Source organism: Trifolium pratense, linkage group LG5 (assembly GCF_020283565.1).
Source record: "Trifolium pratense cultivar HEN17-A07 linkage group LG5, ARS_RC_1.1, whole genome shotgun sequence".
NCBI classification, from domain to species: domain Eukaryota; kingdom Viridiplantae; phylum Streptophyta; class Magnoliopsida; order Fabales; family Fabaceae; genus Trifolium; species Trifolium pratense.
Genome location: NC_060063.1, coordinates 14,268,810 through 14,286,677, shown reverse-complemented (window position 1 = coordinate 14,286,677; position 17,868 = coordinate 14,268,810). Strand labels below are relative to the sequence as shown.

At 35.9% G+C, this 17,868-nt stretch overlaps 2 protein-coding genes across 2 annotated transcripts; both read left to right on the top strand.

Annotated features, from left to right (window-relative positions):
- The first annotated feature begins 10,022 nt into the window (after positions 1–10,022).
- Positions 10,023–10,439, top strand: LOC123886082 (uncharacterized mitochondrial protein AtMg01250-like). Its single transcript, XM_045935421.1, has one exon. The coding sequence runs from the start codon at positions 10,023–10,025 to the stop codon at positions 10,437–10,439; it is 417 nt and encodes a 138-aa protein (XP_045791377.1).
- A 2,362-nt stretch (positions 10,440–12,801) lies between these two features.
- LOC123885449 (PHD finger protein ALFIN-LIKE 4-like) lies at positions 12,802–16,725 on the top strand. The gene is made up of 5 exons (XM_045934737.1): positions 12,802–13,161; positions 13,268–13,300; positions 14,700–14,928; positions 15,816–15,951; positions 16,198–16,725. Exons 1-5 carry the CDS (start codon positions 13,047–13,049, stop codon positions 16,456–16,458), a joined length of 774 nt encoding a protein of 257 aa, XP_045790693.1. The 5' UTR covers positions 12,802–13,046; the 3' UTR covers positions 16,459–16,725.
- Positions 16,726–17,868: the final 1,143 nt, after the last annotated feature.

The following is a 17,868-nucleotide window of genomic DNA, read 5'->3' as shown; positions in this document are numbered from 1 at the left end:
CCCTAGCCATCACTTTGTGTTTTTCTCTGAACTTTAACAATTAGAACATGCATCAACCATATATTTCTAGAAGAAGAGCCATTAGTACTCAGTTCTCTTTTTTGAGAACTAGAGGGTCTTTTAAGCAAAATGTGAGGACATGAGCCCTGTGATGATACCTGTAAAACTAGACAGCCTGAGTAAATTTTTTTACATTTAAAAACATGAATAGGGCTAAGATATCTTAACTGCAAAAAACAATAAAGACTGAATATATTTGCCTTAAATTTGAAAAAACTTTGCAAAAAAGGCAAGGGAAGACAACAATAAAGGGATAGAGTAGAAACTGCATTTGAGTATTTGGTAACAACTAACATCAAACATATACTAGTTCCTTGAGAAGTTGAGCTTCTTGTTTGTAATATTTGTGATATTTAGTTTCAACATTAGTGTTGTGGTAGATTAACTTCTTCCGTATAAGTCAATTTCCAATAATTTTGAAATCTGATTAGAGATGATTGGTTAATAAAAATGTGAAAGATCAAATTAATATGAAAAATTAATTAGAAATTACTCGTATATAATTACTTTAAAGTTTTATTTCTGTGTGACCTGAGTATCCTTTACGCACAATTGCAGAGATTAATCTTTCGAGTCAAGTAAGAGTTTATTAGTTTTGTGCTCTTGGAATATGACTTATGGATTATCAACTTGAAATAGTTTGGAGAACAATGATCTCTAATCGTAAATTTTGATGATAACAATATGATTGAGAATAATTGGTATTCTAATGTTTGTTCGTTTGCGTAGAAATCAATTTTATCCTTTGGACATTCAGACTATTCTATGATATGAATTAAAGCGTGCGTCATTAATTGAAAATTTAAAGCAACACTCTATGTCATTGTCTGGACTGGATCCACGTAATCGTAGAGTCTAATTGTCGATATAAAAATATTAGAAGACTTGAGTTCTTACACTTTGGGACGTCTGGATAAGTTAGTTGTTTTCCCTCCAACGTTCAAATTTAAAATCAGATGTAAAAGTACTAGCTACAAGCTACATTCGTACAAGATTCAACGCTAAATAAAGAGTGCTTCAACAAGTATGCAAAACTCATGTTGCCAAACTTCAAATAGTTAACACCAAATTGCTTGTATTACAAAATAACTTAAGCATAAAGCATTTATCATGCATAAAAAACATCTAACCAATTTTGAGTTAATACGCGTACAAATTTATATATAGTCAGAAATTGTAATACAAGCAGTTTGGGGTTAACTGTTTGAGAATTAGTTTTTAACACAAAATTTGTAACAAGTTGTGCATGATAAATGCTTTTTGCTTTATGCTTTATTAGAGTATGTACTTAAGCATCATAATTGTAACTAAAGAAGAATGATTTAGTCAGTTACAGCTGTGCTGATGTGGCACCAGTCTGTTAGAAGTTAGTTTTAGCTTAGTGATGACATGGCAGTTAGTCAGTTAGGATTTGCTGACATGGCCCTGCCAGCTGGCAATTATGTGTACACTACTTATAGGACCTTCATTCATTGTAAAGAAACACTTTTGATATCATAATGAAATTGATGAAAATTCCCAAATGTTAATCCCTCTAAGTTTCTCTAACATGGTATCTACGAGCCCCTAGGGTTTGATATCATCCCTTTCGTTCCCTTTTCGCTTCCGCAATCGCAAATCGAGCTTCATCTCCTTCATCCATGGCTTCTGCAAACTCAACTGAAGAACCTCTGGTCAGAAACTCCACCGCCGAAATCAATCTTCCACAAACGTCAAAAGAATCGATAAAATCGGGACTGACACACTCTCTCACTATCAAATTAGATGAGAAGAATTTTCTCTTGTGGAGTCAACAGGTTAATGGAGTGATTACAGCGCATAATCTTCACCGATTTGTTGTAAATCCAGAGATTCCGCTACAGTACGCATCAGTTACAGATCGATTGGATGGAAAGAACTCCGATGAGTATCAAAAGTGGTTATTCAAAGATCAAACACTGTTCACATGGCTTCTCTCCACAATATCTGATTCTGTTCTTCCTCGGGTCCTCAATTGCAAACACGCTCATGAGGTATGGGACAAAATTCATAAATATTTTAATTCAGTCTTGAAATCTCGCGCACGTCAACTACGTTCTGAACTCAAGAACACAAAGAAATTAGCAAGATCGGTGAGTGAATATCTCCTTCGCATAAAATCAATCGTTAATTCATTGATTGCCATGGGAGACGTGGTAACCGAACAAGAACAAGTTGACGCCATACTTGAAGGCTTACCAGAGGAGTTCAACTCCTTTGTGATGATGGTTTATAGTAAATCTGAGAATCCTACAGTTGAAGAGATTGAAGCCTTACTCCTGCTTCAAGAAGCACAATTTGAGAAATTTAGGCAAGAACTAGCCAATCCTAGTGTATCTGCTAATGTAGCTCAGGTGGAAACTCAATCCAACAGTCCAAATTTGGATCTTGAAGGCCAAGAATCTGGTACTGAACACTACAATGTGAATGCCTATAGAGGCAGAGGACGTGGTAAAGGAAGAGGTCGTGGCAAAGGTAAAGCTCAAATTGCGCCCAACAATGGTAAGGTCCAATGTCAAATTTGCTCAAAACCTAATCATTTTGCCACAGACTGCTGGTACAGGTATGAGCCTCCCTCTGCTAGACCTAACAATCGTGGTCACAATAATCGACCCCCAACTCGTCCACCACATTTCAACCCTTATCCCCGTCCCACAGCACATCTAGCTATACCGCAATATTACTCCTCCATTCCAGATATGGATACTCTGTCCAGTGCTTCATGGTACCCAGATTCAGGGGCCTCACATCACCTTACCTACAATCCCAACAATCTAGGCTACCGCACTCCCTATCAAGGTCATGATCAAGTCATGATGGGAAATGGCCAAGGTGTGTCAATACAATCTTTAGGACATTCTTCCTTTTACTCACCTAACAATCCTAATATACAGTTAAAACTTAGTGAATTGCTGCATGTTCCTAATGTATCTAAGAATCTATTATCTGTTAGCAAGTTTGCTCAAGATAATGATGTAATTTTTGAATTTCATCCTTACCATTGCTATGTCAAATCCCAAGTTTCTAAGGAAACTCTGCTTGAAGGAACTGTTGGACCTGATGGCTTATACAAATTCCAACCCTTTCACTTCATTGAAGCCAACAACAAGACCAAGACAACTCCTTTATCTACTTTGAATAAATCTACTATTTCTAGTTTTAATTCTAGTCATTGTCCTGTTTTGAATAAACAAACACATTGTAACACTGCTTTATCCATTGGACACTTAGATAATGAGCTCTATAAATGGCATCTAAGATAAGGCCATGCTCACAATAAAGTTGTCCAAACTGTACTACAATGGTGTAAAGTTCCTTATTCCAATAAAAATACTGTTGATTTCTGTATTCATTGTTGCATTGGCAAGTCTCATCGCCTTTATTCACCTTTGTCTGATACAGTTTATACTAAACCATTTGAGGTAGTCCACTGTGACTTATGTGGTCCAGCTCCCTTTACTTCATCTTATGGGTACAATTACTACATTTCATTTGTTGACACTTATACCAAATATACTTGGATCTACTTTCTCAAGCACAAATCAGATGCCTTAAAAGCCTTTACTCAATTTTCTTCTTACATTCAAAATCAATTTCAAACATCCATTAAAGCCTTGCAATCTGACTGGGGGGGGGGTGAATTTAGACCATTTACTGCTTTACTAAACACTCTTGGCATTCAACACAGATTGACTTGCCCTCACACTTCCCACCAAAATGGAACTGTGGAAAGAAAACATAGACAAATAGTAGAAATGGGTCTCACACTACTGTCACAAGCATCTCTACCTCTTAGGTACTGGGACCACAGTTTTACCCAAGCTGTTTATCTGATAAACAAATTACCAACAAGTGCTCTTCCTTCTTTCAAGTCACCCCACCATACTTTGTTTAACACTCAACCTGATTATTCACAAGTTAAAATCTTTGGATGTCTATGTTTTCCTCACCTCAGACCTTATAACAAAAATAAACTTCAATTCAGATCCAACCCTTGTATTTATCTTGGTGTATCTCCACAACATAAAGGTCATAAATGTCTTGATGCAAATGGTAGAATATATGTGTCTAAAGATGTCATTTTTCATGAAACTCAGTTTCCATATCTCTCATTGTTTCCTACATCTTCTACATCTTGCAGCAATTCTGAAAACTGTCTTACACAAACCTACACATCTGACACACCTACACCAAGCAATTCAACCTACCCACCCCTTACTACACCCCCACAAACCTCACCCTTAACTATCACCCAAATAAACTCTTTAATATCTCAACCCATTAACTCTTCACAAACTACTGGTCAACATCACAGTTCCACCTCAGCTAAAGTTCAACCTGTTATCCAACCACCCTCTCCTACATCCAATCACAACAATCATCCCATGATAACAAGGGGCAAAACATGAAATCTTAAACCCAAGACATTTATAGCTAGTCTTGAACCCACATCTGTGAAAAATGCTCTAAATGACCCTCAATGGTTAAAAGCTATGCAGAGTGAGTACAAAGCCCTCATGGACAATAACACATGGTCCTTAGTGTCTCTCCCACCACACAAAAAGGCTATTGGCTGCAAATGGATATTTAGAGTGAAAGAGAATCCTGATGGCACTATAAACAAGTACAAAGCACGCCTAGTAGCCAAAGGGTTCCTTCAAACTCCTGGATTTGACTTCAAAGAAACCTTCTCTCCTGTCATTAAGCCTACTACAATAAGAGTCATTCTCACACTAGCTGTAACTTACAAGTGGTCTATACAACAAATTGATGTCAATAATGCTTTTCTCAATGGATTGTTACAAGAAGAGGTCTATATGTCCCAACCACCTGGATTTGAAGCTACTGACAAGTCCTTAGTGTGCAAACTTCACAAGTCCCTCTATGGCTTAAAACAAGCCCCACGTGCCTGGTATGAAAGGCTAACTCAAGCCTTGCTACAAATGGGATTTGTCACCAGTAAATGTGATCCTTCACTACTAGTTCATCATCAGCAAGGAGCCTGCACATATGTTTTAATCTATGTGGATGACATACTTATTACAGGTTCTGCACCTCATCTCATTCAAGATCTCATTCACAAACTCAACATTCAATTCTCACTCAAACAGCTAGGTGAAGTTGATTATTTTCTGGGCATTGAAGTACATCACATGCCCTCAGGAGGACTGCTATTAAATCAATCTAAATACATTAAAGATTTACTAAGCAGGACTAAGATGGAAAACTGCAAAGCTATTGGCTCACCCATGGTTAGTAGCTGCAGACTCAGCAAATTTGGAACTGACTCTATGAGTGATCCATCTCTCTACAGATCCACAGTTGGTGCCCTTCAATATGCAACACTAACTCGTCCTGATATATCATACAGTGTGAATAAAGTGTGTCAATTCATGTCAAATCCTCTTGAGACACACTGGAAAGCTGTAAAAAGAATTTTAAGGTATCTTAAAGGCACTAGCAATCATGGTCTCCTGCTGCATCCTTCTCCTTCAAGTCCTCCTTTCTCACTCAGAGCATATAGTGATGCTGATTGGGCAACTGACCAAGATGATAGAAGATCCACCTCAGGCTCTTGCATATATTTTGGCTCAAATTTGATCTCATGGAGCTCTAAAAAGCAGCCATTAGTAGCAAGATCCAGCACAGAGGCAGAATATAGGAGCATGGCAAACACCACTGCTGATTTATTATGGATTCAGTCTCTTCTCAGTGAGCTTCATGTCCCTTATCACACTCCTACTCTGTTATGTGACAATCTCAGTGCTGTGTCACTTGCTCACAATCCAGTCCTCCATTCCAGGACCAAACACATTGAACTTGACATACATTTTGTCCGAGAAAAGGTCCTTTCAAAGAAACTACATGTGCTCCATGTCCCTGCAACTGATCAGTTAGCAGATCCACTCACTAAGCCTCTCTCTCCTTCCAATTATGGTACAATCAGATGCAAACTCAAAGTGTTCCCTAGTCATGAAACCCCTTGAGTTTGAAGGGGGGATATTAGAGTATGTACTTAATCATCATAATTGTAACTAAAGAAGAATGATTTAGTCAGTTACAACTGTGCTGATGTGGCACCAGTCTGTTAGAAGTTAGTTTTAGCTTAGTGATGACATGGCAGTTAGTTAGTTAGGATTTGCTGACATGGCACTGCCAGCTGGCAATTATGTGTACACTACTTATAGGACCTTCATTCATTGTAAAGAAACACTTTTGATATCATAATGAAATTGATGAAAATTCCCAAATGTTAATCCCTCTAAGTTTCTCTAACATGCTTCATGCATAACTTAAACATAGAAATTGTAATACGAATAGTTTGGTGTAAACTATCATGCACAGTTTGCTTCAAATAGTTAACACCAAATTGCTTGTGTTAACCAATTTTGTGTTAATAGGTATACCAATTTTGTACGCGCATTTATCAGCTTGTACAAATTTTGTGTTAAAAACTAATTCTCAAAAAAAGTAAATCTAAATAAAAAACATCTAATTAATCAATCGTTAGATGGTCCAACGGCGCATCCTCTAATATCATTCATCTCTCTCCCCCCACTCGATCTCTAGATCCACGAGGAAGGAAACAAAACCAGGTTTATAGACTATTGTTCTAGTCTTTATGAAATGGAAATCATTACCATTATCTTATATCTCTACTCTTTCTCTCTCATATCAACATAAATCTTCAACAACTGTGATTTCTTTGATTAGATGTGAGCAAATGGTAAGCATAGACCCACTCTCACTCTCTCAACACCGCAACATTGTGCCAATGCCGCTATGCCCCAACTCCACCTAAAATACGGAAAACCCAGCCTCTATCAATAATGATTGGAAACATTGGGTGGTAATGCAGGGTAATGAACAGGTAGCTGATCAATGCATTTCTAATGCACTTTCTTCTATCTTATGCTATGACACTTATATGATTTCTCCCATCATTTATAGTGTTTTTAATGTGTTTCCTAAGTTTATGATAGTTTTGCTTTTATTTTGTTTTCATTACTTATTTCATGAATAAACACCAGTTTGACCTCTTCTCACTCTGCATGCCATAATTGGAGCTCCGAGTATCGGTTTGGGGCCTGTTACCATACGTTGGAAAGCTAAGACAAAGAGATACAACTTTCATGTTGGAGCGAAAATCAAATTATGTCGTCTTCATCGTGCCACGATGGATTACATCGTACCACGATGGTACTTGCTCCCCAAGTCAAAAATACTATAAATAGAGCCTCAATTCTCATATTTTATTCATTCAAGTTTCTACGAAAAACTACTATATTCTTTAGAATGGCCGCTTGAGCCACTAGGGTTGATCTACTATATTATTCAGTTATATATATATTTTTTCAATTATGTTCTTGTTCTTGTTTGCTTAATTCAAGTTTCATAGAATATGATTTGTTAATTTCGATTGATTTATATATATTTCCTAAGGTAGTCGTGTTTTAACTTAGCTTATTCGTTAACTCACGTGATCTTAACCGTTTGCTTAATTCTGTATGTCGTGTGCTTAATTCGGTATCTAACAAAAGGAATACAACTCATACAGAATCGAATATGCTTGTTAATCGTTTCTGTGATCGAAAGAGAATTAAATCCGCTTAGGAACTGATAATATGATAATTGATGATAAGCCTAAAATTTCCGAGCAGTAGATTAATCTAGGCTTAATTAGTAAAATGGTCCCTTAAAGACATTTTTGGTTTTATATTGGTCCCTTAAAGAAAAAAATGACTGAATAGGTCCCTTAAAGAAAAAAAAAGATCCGAATAGGTCTGTTAATCAGTTTTGTCTTTAAGGGACCTATTTGGACCTTTTTTTCTTTAAGGGACCTATTCGGACCTTTTTTTCTTTAAGGGACCAATGTGAAACAAAAAATGTCTTTAAGGACTATTTTACTAATTAAGCCATTAATATATTTTTCATAACTATTATCAATCAAACTATTTTCTTTATTTTCCAATTACCGAAACCAAACCTAACCCCCCTTTTTACGATTTCTACTTGATTATAATATTGCTAGACTGATTTAAGAGTCCTTGTGAGACGACCAAAGTTAACTACCTTGTTACTACATTTTATAAATTCAATTATTTTTGACCGCGTACGACAATGATCAGTAGCCGTGGACGATGTTTTGGGGATAGAGAAAGCTATTGGGGTTAAGTTTAAAGGAGATAATGTGAACATGTTCAGTGTGCTCTCTCGGGCTAGAAAGGGTAAGTATGAGGCTTCAGGGGAGTGTGTGTGTGATGAAGATTATTAATTAGAATATTAGAGGATTGGGTGGGTTAGAGAAGCGGAAGGAGGTCCGCAAGCTAGTACGTGACTAGAACCCGCTTTTACTTTGCATCCAGGAAACTAAATTGCAAACCTGCAACGATTTTCTTTGTACGTCTCTATGGGGAAACTCACCCCATGCTTTTTCCTACCACCCCTCAGTAGGGCCGTCGGGGGGTCTGCTAACTATCTGGGATTCTTGAGAGGTAGAGTTGTAGTCGACCGAGAGTCGCGAGCATGTTCTTTGGTGTCATGGTCGGTTCCTTGAGTATGGAGAGGATTTTGTTGTGGCAAATGTTTACGCACCCTATGACTTCGGGGCGAAGCAAAAGCTGTGGGATTCGCTTTCTGCGCGGATTCAAACATTGGGGAGGATGAGGGTGTGTGTTTGTGGGAATTTCAATGTTGTCAAGAATGTTGACGAAAGGCGCTCTTCTAGGGGTGGGCCTCGTCCCTTGGATCATATCCCTTTCAATCGCTTTATCGAAGATAACACTCTGATTGATCTCCAATTGAGCGGCCGTAAGTTTACTTGGTTTAAAGGGGATGGTCTTTCTATGAGTCGCCTTGATAGGTTCATACTTTTTGAGGAGTAGTGCTTGTCTTGGCCCCCATCCATCGAGGATGCTTAATTGTTGGAAGGATATCCCCGACAACAATCAGTTTGTGAAAGATAAGTGGAAGTCTTTTCAGGTCGATGGTTGTGGCGGTTATGTGATTAAGGAAAAAACTTAAGATGATTAAGGTGGCCCTTAAAGATTGGCATACGACTCATACTTAGAACTTACCTAGCCGGATCGAGTCTCTGAAAGGTCGGTTTTTGACCCTTGATCAGAAGGGGGGGGAGGACATTATATCAGCAGCTGAGGTCACGTCTGCATTCACTTGCTTTCTCAGCTGACTGCAAGCATTTGCTGGCAACAGTCTCACTCGCTGTGGCTCAAGGAAGGGGACGCAAACTCCAAGTATTTCCACTCGGTCCTTGCTAGTCATCGGCGCAGGAATGTTATATCTTCTATTCAGGTGAGCAGTGTTACTCTGGAGGGTGTCACTCATATTCGGCAAGTTGTTTCCTCGCATTTTGCTTCTCACTTTAAGGTCATTAATATGGAAAGGTCTAGCGTGGATAATCTTGCTTTCAAAAGGCTAAACCTGCGGGAGAGCAGTAGTTTGACCAAATCTTTTTCGGCTGCAGATGTGAAGGCAGTTGTGTGGGACTGTAATAGCTACAAAAGCCCATGTCTTGACGTGATCAATTTTGGCTTTATCAAGGATTTTTGGGATGAGCTTCAGGGCGATGTCTTGCGCTTTATATCGGAGTTTCACCGGAACAACAAGTTGAACAAAGGTTTAAACTCCACCTTCATTGCGTTGATTCCTAAAATTGACAGCCCACATCGGCTGAACGATTTCAAGCCCATTTCGCTTGTGGGATGCCTTTATAAAATTATGGGGAAAGTTTCAGCATATCGGCTACGTTTAGTGATAGGTAGCGTGATTTCCGAGTCCTAAACTGCGTTTGTAAAGGACAGGGAATTCTCATTGTGAATGAGGTGGTGGACGAGGCGCGTAAGTCTAAGAAGGAATTGATGCTTTTTAAGGTTTACTTTAAGAAGGCCTACGATTCAGTGGACTGAGGTTATCTGGATGTCGTTATGGGAAGAATGTCTTTCCAAACCCTGTGGAGGAAGTTTATTAAAGAATGTGTTTGCATGGCTACAACGTCAGTTTTAGTTAATGGCAGCTCAACAGATGAGTTCTCTCTCGAAAGGGGCTTAAAACAAGGGGATCCGTTATCCCCTTTCCTTTTTCTGTTGGCTGCTGAGGGCTTGCACGTTTTGATGGAGGCCTTGGTGGAGCGCAACTTGTTTACGGGGTATAATTTTGGTGAGCTTAATCCGATTTCTATTTCGCACCTCCAGTTTGCCGATGATACAGTCTTGTTAGGGGTTAAAAGTTGGGCTAATGTCCGTACTATGCGGGTTGTTCTTGTGTTGTTCGAGACTATGTCAGGTTTGAAGGTTAATTTCAACAAAAGCATTCTGGTCGGGGTTAATATCCCTGATTCCTGATTAAGCGAGGTTGCATATTGATGCAACTTTTCTACAAGTGCACATAATCGTTATCAAATAATAAAGTAGTAAGTTATCGTCTCCACAGAGATTGTGCCAAAATTACTAGTTTCGCTTAGGAATTTAGAAAGTAAAGTGTTTTGCATTCGCTTTGTTTGTTTTGAGAGAGTTTTGCAATTAAAAGTAAAGAACAATTCAAGAAAATAACAAGTAAATAAAGGACAATTAAAATAAAAGGTTGTGCAAGTAGACGCACGGGGTGGTTAAGTGTTTCGAATCCCTCCCTTATTCTCTTTTTTATGTTATTTACAATGATAATTATTATTTTTTGTTTCTTTTATTTTATTTACAATTTAATTATTTTTCCTTTTTCTTATTATATATGGGCCCCTTTTTAACCGGTCAACATTTGTACAGGGACATTAGATTCTAGATGATATTTTAATTGCTAACTAGACTGTCGATGAGGCTAGAAATAAGAAGAAAGAGATGATTGTGTTCAAAGTGGATTTTGAGAAAGCTTATGATTCAGTGGTGTGGAATTATTTGTTTTATGTTATTGCCAAGATGAATTTTCCTTTAGATTATATGGGTGTTAGCATTGGCGTCAGTGTTAGTAAATGGGTGCTCGACGGATGAATTTAAATTTGAAAGGGGTTTGAGGCAAGGTGTTCCTTTGTCACCATTCCTTTTTCTTATTGCAGCGAAAGAGTTGAGTGTTATGCCGAAGGCTTCAATGCATGCTAGTATTTTTTCTGATTTTCCGGTCGTGGAGGATTAGTCTTTTAGGGTGACCCACTTACAATTTCTTTATGGTACTTTAAATTTTGCTGACCGGAGTTGGGAAAATATTTGAGTTATAAAGGTCATCCTATTGTTATTTTAGTTGATATCGGGTTTAAAAATTAATTTTCATAAAAGTATATATGTTGGCGGGGGTGCATATGTCAGCTTCCTGGTTAGTGACAATGTCTAATGTTTTACATTGCAAAATTGGAAAAACCCCTTTTGGTTATCTTGGGCTACCTATATGAGTAATCCTACAAGACTTGATATTTGGAAACCAGTTGTTAATCGTATTAAATCTTGGTTGTCTCGTTGGAAAAGTTAATCTCTCAATTATAATGATTCAGGGATTAGTTTGCTCCTAGATTTAAAATGTCTGGGACTAATTTGTATTTTATTTTTGTCAGAGATTGATTTGACCTGTCAAAAAATTGTAAAGGACTTCAATGAGTCTTCACTCAATTATTTTATCATTTTAGAATTTCAATAAAGCATTTATTACTTTCTTAAAAATATTTATTTTAGAATTTCAAACACATAAAAAATAAGTACCAAGCTTTCTATGAAACGCATAAGGGGAATTCTCCCTGCATCTCAACTGAATTCTTTCATACACATGAGCCAATAATTGAACATCTGATCATTTACTTGGATGTAAATATTTGAGCTATAAAGGTCATCATATTATTATTTTAGTTGATGTCGGGTTTAAAAATTAATTTTCATAAAAGTATATATGTTGGTGGGGGTGCACGTAGTGTCTAATGTTTTACATTGCAAAATTGGAAAAACCCATTTTTGTTATCTTGGACTGCCTAAACCGATTGTTAAGTCTTTCTTGTTTTACAAATTTTTTTTCCTACCCCAACATTAATTTTGAATGGACGAATGTGCCCTCATATATAAACTAAAACTGTGAAAAAAAAAATTTGGTTACCGAAACACTTTCGAAAAAAGTGTTCTGATATGTAAAATTTTTTTTTGTTACCGGAACACTTTGGAAAAAAGTGTTCAGGTATATAAAATTTTTCTAATTTTTTTTTTACCTGAACACTTTGAAAAAAAGTGTGTAGGTATGTAATGTAAGTAATTTTTTTTTACATACCTACACATTTTTTTTTCCAAAGTGTTCCGGTAACCAAAAAAAAAATTTATATATCAGAACACTTTTTTTCAAAGTGTTCCGGTAACCAAATTTTTTTCTTCAGGGTTTTAGTTTATATATGATGGTAAATTCGTCCATTCAAAATTAATGTTGGAGTAAATTGATAATTGTTGGGGTAGAAAAAAAAATTTCCTTGTTTTAGATTTCGCTAGCTTGAATGTTTGGTTTATATCCCCTCTTTACATTTTGATTTCTTTCTTTTAATATATTCTGGTGTCGCCATAAAAATAAAAAAAGTAAAAAACTAATTCATTATCTGTCAAAACAATTTACATTTACCTAACATAATTTTTTAATCGAAGAGTTGAACTTTTTTGTTGACCAAACTTATCAAAAAAGAAAAAGCTTTTATTGACCAAAATTTTAATTTTATTTTATATTAATAATAACAGTTACCTTTGAATATAGTCAAATTAAAATATAATGAAAGATAAATAATTTCTTAAAAAAAAAATTTGCAAATTAATCAGATCCATCTCTATCTACACCCTACTATATAAATTTGCTTTACTGTCTTTCTTTCCCTCTCATTTTCATCTTCTTCTTCAGCTGCTGCTGCTGAAGAAAATCAAAATCCTAATTCCTTTTTTTCTCTTACTTTTCATACTTCTTTTCTTTTCAATTCTCACTTTTTTGAAGAGAAAGAGAAAACGGTTATGGAAGTTGCTGCTAGTGGTGGTGGTGGACCTCAGTTTGACCCTCGTACTGTCGAGGCTGTTTTCCGTGACTTCAAGGGTCGTAGAGCTGGCTTGATCAAAGCTCTCACTTCTGGTGTGTATTTCTCGCTAAATTCTTGTTTTTGTTTACATTTTGATTTTTGTTTTGATTTTTGATTTTTTGGTTTTTTAATTGCTATTTTTTGTTGTTGTTGTTGCAGATGTTGATGAATTTTATCAGCAGTGTGATCCTGGTTAGGGTTTTGAACTTTGATCTTTATTTATGTTTTAAGATTGTTTCGATTTATGTTTTTGTTTGTGTTCAGTTTCAATTTATGTTTTTTTTTTTTAATTTGTTTACTTAATTAGTGTATTGTTTGCGGATTTGTGTGTCAATGATGAAAATTAGGGTTTTTTTTGGAGAAAAATGAAATTTAACGATGATGAATTGAGTTCAATTTTACTGTGATTTTTTAAAATTTTTTTCTTTTTTTTGGAATAAAGTGATTGTGTCAACTTATGTTTTTCCAGAAATTGGAAATTGAGAATTGTGTGAATTTATGTTAAAGATTTTGGGTAATTCTTTTTCTGGGTGTGCGTGTATTGATGTTTCACTGTCGCTGGGCAATGTTGTTAGAACCAGATCGGAGATCGATCCGAGTTCAATTGGTTCAATTAGTAGTTTAACCATTGATTGAACCAACTGCAGTTCAACCTGATTCAATCTTTGGTTCTATAAGACTGTGAACCAACCGTGACTGAACCAGTTGAACTGGTCGGTCTGGTTTTGACAATATTGTCACTAGGACAGACTTGTTTTTCCTGCTTGTTGTATGTTGATTTATATGAGTGGTTTTCTCACCAACTCCCCAAATCGAAATGACTGAAATCATGTTTTGCTTCTCCCGATTTACAATCTTTGTTGATTCTATGTTCTGATTGTTTTGAACCGTTTGGATGAACTTGTTTGTGTTTATTGTCCGCACTAGGACTACATATATCGCTGTTTTGGGTATATATTTTGTTTGCTAGAAGTTGAATCTAATGAAATTTTGCCCTATGTGAAACCCTAAGAGCAGCTTAGACTCTATGTTTTCGAAATGATTTTGGACTAAACTAATGTTAATGAATTATCAAAATCCCATTGTTTCATAAACCCTTTGTGTATTTGATTTTGGATTCACATTGTTTAAAAAGGAATGAGTATGCTTGTGAACATTATATTTTATTAAATGCCATAATATTCTTATGATTTTATGATTTTATTTCAATGCTGTAAAAATTGTGATTTAACATGTATAACTATATGATTCTGTGTTTTTGAATCACTGCAATGATCCCAATCCGAGTAGAATTTTATCCAAATAGATTTGGTTGGATTGTGAGATCTTACGGATCCTCAACTGATGCACCAAATCCAATACCAATCCAGCCCAAATCCAGAAAAAATAAAACTCGTTGATTTCTTTTTGAAGAATATAAAAATTAAAAATCATTGAATTAACCCTTCATCTATGCATATTTGCCTCTTTTTTTCTCTTTCATATGTTTGATTTCTTTAATTATGTAATTGATAGGTAGTGAAAAAAACATTAATAGATGTAGACTGCATTATGAATTTTGTTGATGTATTTTCTTTAACATGAACATCAGAGAAGGAGAATCTTTGCCTGTATGGATATCCTGGCGAGTTATGGGAAGTTGCTTTACCTGCTGAAGAAGTTCCTCCCGAACTTCCAGAACCTGCATTGGGCATCAATTTTGCCAGGGATGGAATGCAGGAAAAGGACTGGCTATCTTTAGTCGCTGTTCACAGTGATACTTGGCTACTCTCAGTTGCTTTCTACTTTGGGGCAAGATTTGGTTTTGACAGAGCTGACAGGTATGAAAATTCTCTTCTCCAATTCTTTATGTTATTCTTGAACTTATGTTTCTTATTTGGAAAAATTGATTTGATTTAACTTGTCAGTCGTATGCTTCGTATAAAGATTCAGTTGATGAACATGCGTATCCATGCATCATAAGAGACAGTGTTCAGAGGACGACTTAGAAATTGTTCTGCTGCTGTGTATCTATGCCGTATTTATCATATTCTTCTTATTTATGATGCATGGATACGCATATTTCACACATGAAGAGATTTTCATTCATGACAAAATTTCATGATATTATTGACAAGATCCATCTACCGTGTATATTTAGCATATAGTTTTATGTTATGCAATAGAAAATGGAAAAATACTTCGAAATCAAAACAAGGCACTATTTTTATGGCATTCAATTTCCTTATTTTCCTTATCATAAGCCGGATCAAAATGTTTTTTGCAGTATAGTTTACTGCTTTCTTGTTAGTCACATCACATGTGGTCATCAGAAAGGAATCGTCCTCGTAAATAATTTGCAACTGAGATTTTAATTTTTTCTATTTTTATGGAAAATTGTATTTTTAACACTTAGCTTGTTTTCATGTATCTACATGACAATCTGTTAGCAATAAAATTTCCACGCACATCCGCTTGTTTGATGCTTAGCATTGTTTGCATGACATGTTATTAGCAATACAATTTGTGAGTGCAAGTGCGTCGTTCACATGAGACATGATGTTAGCAATAAAATTTTCTGTGTGGGTGTGAATGTGTAATGGTACACAGAACTTGTGTGTTGATGAGTGTCAAGTTAACCAAATTGAAAAATAAAATTAGTTCATCCAAATCAAATATACTTGCTATTTGCATCCTGATATGTGATTAAGTGTAACTCTTCATGTAGGAAACGACTTTTCACTCTGATTAATGATTTGCCAACAATATTTGAGGTTGTAACTGGATCTGCTAAGAAACAGGCAAAGGAAAAGACATCAGGCTCGAGCCACAACAGCAACAAATCGAAGTCTGGATCAAAAGCGGTAAAAATCCTTTAACTGTCCCTCTTGTATATTGTCATATTTATTTCTTCTAGTTTTTTATTTATTATCGTAGTTGGATTATTCATTGTTTTGTACTCTAGCAAAGCATAAACACTAGCTTTGTCCTTATTGTACATTCATATATATTTTCTTGAATAGAAGTAGGAAATGTCTATAATAAGGCTGAATGGAGTTGTTGTCAGTTATCTGCTTATAAATGTCATTTATGATCGTTTCCTCATGCAGCGTGCATCTGAATCGGCAAAGCATTCAAAGCCGCCGGCAAAAGAAGAAGATGATGAAATTGATGAAGAAGATGAAGAAGATCAAGGGGAGTGTGCTGCATGTGGTGAGAGCTATGCAAAAGCACCTGATGAGTTCTGGATCTGTTGCGACATATGCGAGAAATGGTATCATGGAAAATGTGTCAAAATCACTCCTGCCCGAGCGGAGCACATCAAGCAGTACAAGTGTCCTGCATGCAACAATAAGAGGGTTCGGCCTTGAATATTGTAGGGTTGTGAGTTACTTCTTCTCACTGCTGTAACTCTATGCTTGACAGCTAGCTAGTTAGTTGCTTAGACATTCTATGTTGTGCCATTTTCGTGCGTTTCTGTTCCGTCAATTTCTTTTGTGGATATATTTATTAAATATTTGATAGTTGACGGGTTTTAAACATGTGTCCGACTTTTTCCCTGTATATTGGGATATTTATATGTTCTTAGCACCTGGAAACATAATTGTTTGTGCAGAGAACAGTTTCGCTTTGCTACATATTCTCATTTTTCTTTCATGTTTGCTAGCATGCTACATTATATGTTCTATGCGCCGCATGTGGTCCCCATAATATGTGGACCATATTGATTTTAGTCCACTAGTAGTATGGAAAAACGAACCGAATTTGGTAGTTTGGTTGATACAAGCATGATAAGTAACCTGTTTGCCTCTAGCTTCTTTCTAGAAGCACTGATAAGCTAGTAGAGCATGTCAGAGTATATGGCTGTGCTATGCATTTGCTATTTTACTCGAGTGGAGGTAGAGGTGTTAGTCCCATGATAGACGGCGACACAGCGTAGTGTGTTGCTTCATTCTTTGCCCTACAACAGCACTGCTAAGGTAGATTTAGGAGAATTTCGCATTGGTATAGAACCAGATTATGGAACTTGTAGTTCCATTATTTTATTTCTCATTGTCGTAGGCCGTATTACTAAGATGATAGATAACATCGTGCTCTTGTAAGAATCATAGCAAACTCATCTCGGAGCGCAATTAATCAATGTTTATATATGTAACCAAAAAAAAATTTCTACTTAGGAATTGGGTGGTTAAGGGTCTGTTTGTTTCAGATTTTTCACCAAAAAAATCTGTTTTTCCCAAAAATAAAATCTATTTTTTTATCTTACTTGTGTTTGTTTCAGATTTTTTTCAAAAATCATTTTAATAAAAATATTATTTTTTTCCATCAAAATGAGAATCTATTTTCAATAGTTATTTTTATCAAAATCCATTTTTTTTATCATTCATCATCTCTTACCATGTTAAAAAAATAAATTTAATGATTGTAAACAAACGATAAATAGCTTTAAATTTTTTTCAAAATCTCTACAAAAAAAATGATTTTCTTAAAAATGATTTTTTTCAATTTTTTTTTTTTAAAATCTCAGACAAACATCTAAATTTCTCCTAATGAATGAATTTCTTTTTTTTTTTTTTAATTTTAAGTTTAAACCAAAAAAACTCGTTGGACTGTACGATTACATGTACTTCTTGAGTTTGACTCAGAGATTCTATTCCTAATACATGACCCAACGCAGTTCTACTTTCTTTGCGTTCCCCGGACCTTCTCCTGCGAAAATTTCTCATCCCACCTACCCACTTTCTCATCCACCAACTGTTTTTCCATTTTTGCGCTTGATC

What these genes read in the sequence shown, in the direction of transcription:
- LOC123886082 (XM_045935421.1), top strand. Translation starts at nt 10,023, where the DNA reads ATGGGAAGAATGTCTTTCCAAACCCTGTGGAGGAAGTTTATTAAAGAA.
- LOC123885449 (XM_045934737.1), top strand. Translation starts at nt 13,047, where the DNA reads ATGGAAGTTGCTGCTAGTGGTGGTGGTGGACCTCAGTTTGACCCTCGT. An exon ending in GGTTTTGACAGAGCTGACAG is followed by an intron (nt 14,929 to 15,815) that starts GTATGAAAATTC and finishes CTCTTCATGTAG; the next exon opens with GAAACGACTTTTCACTCTGA. An exon ending in CGAAGTCTGGATCAAAAGCG is followed by an intron (nt 15,952 to 16,197) that starts GTAAAAATCCTT and finishes TTCCTCATGCAG; the next exon opens with CGTGCATCTGAATCGGCAAA.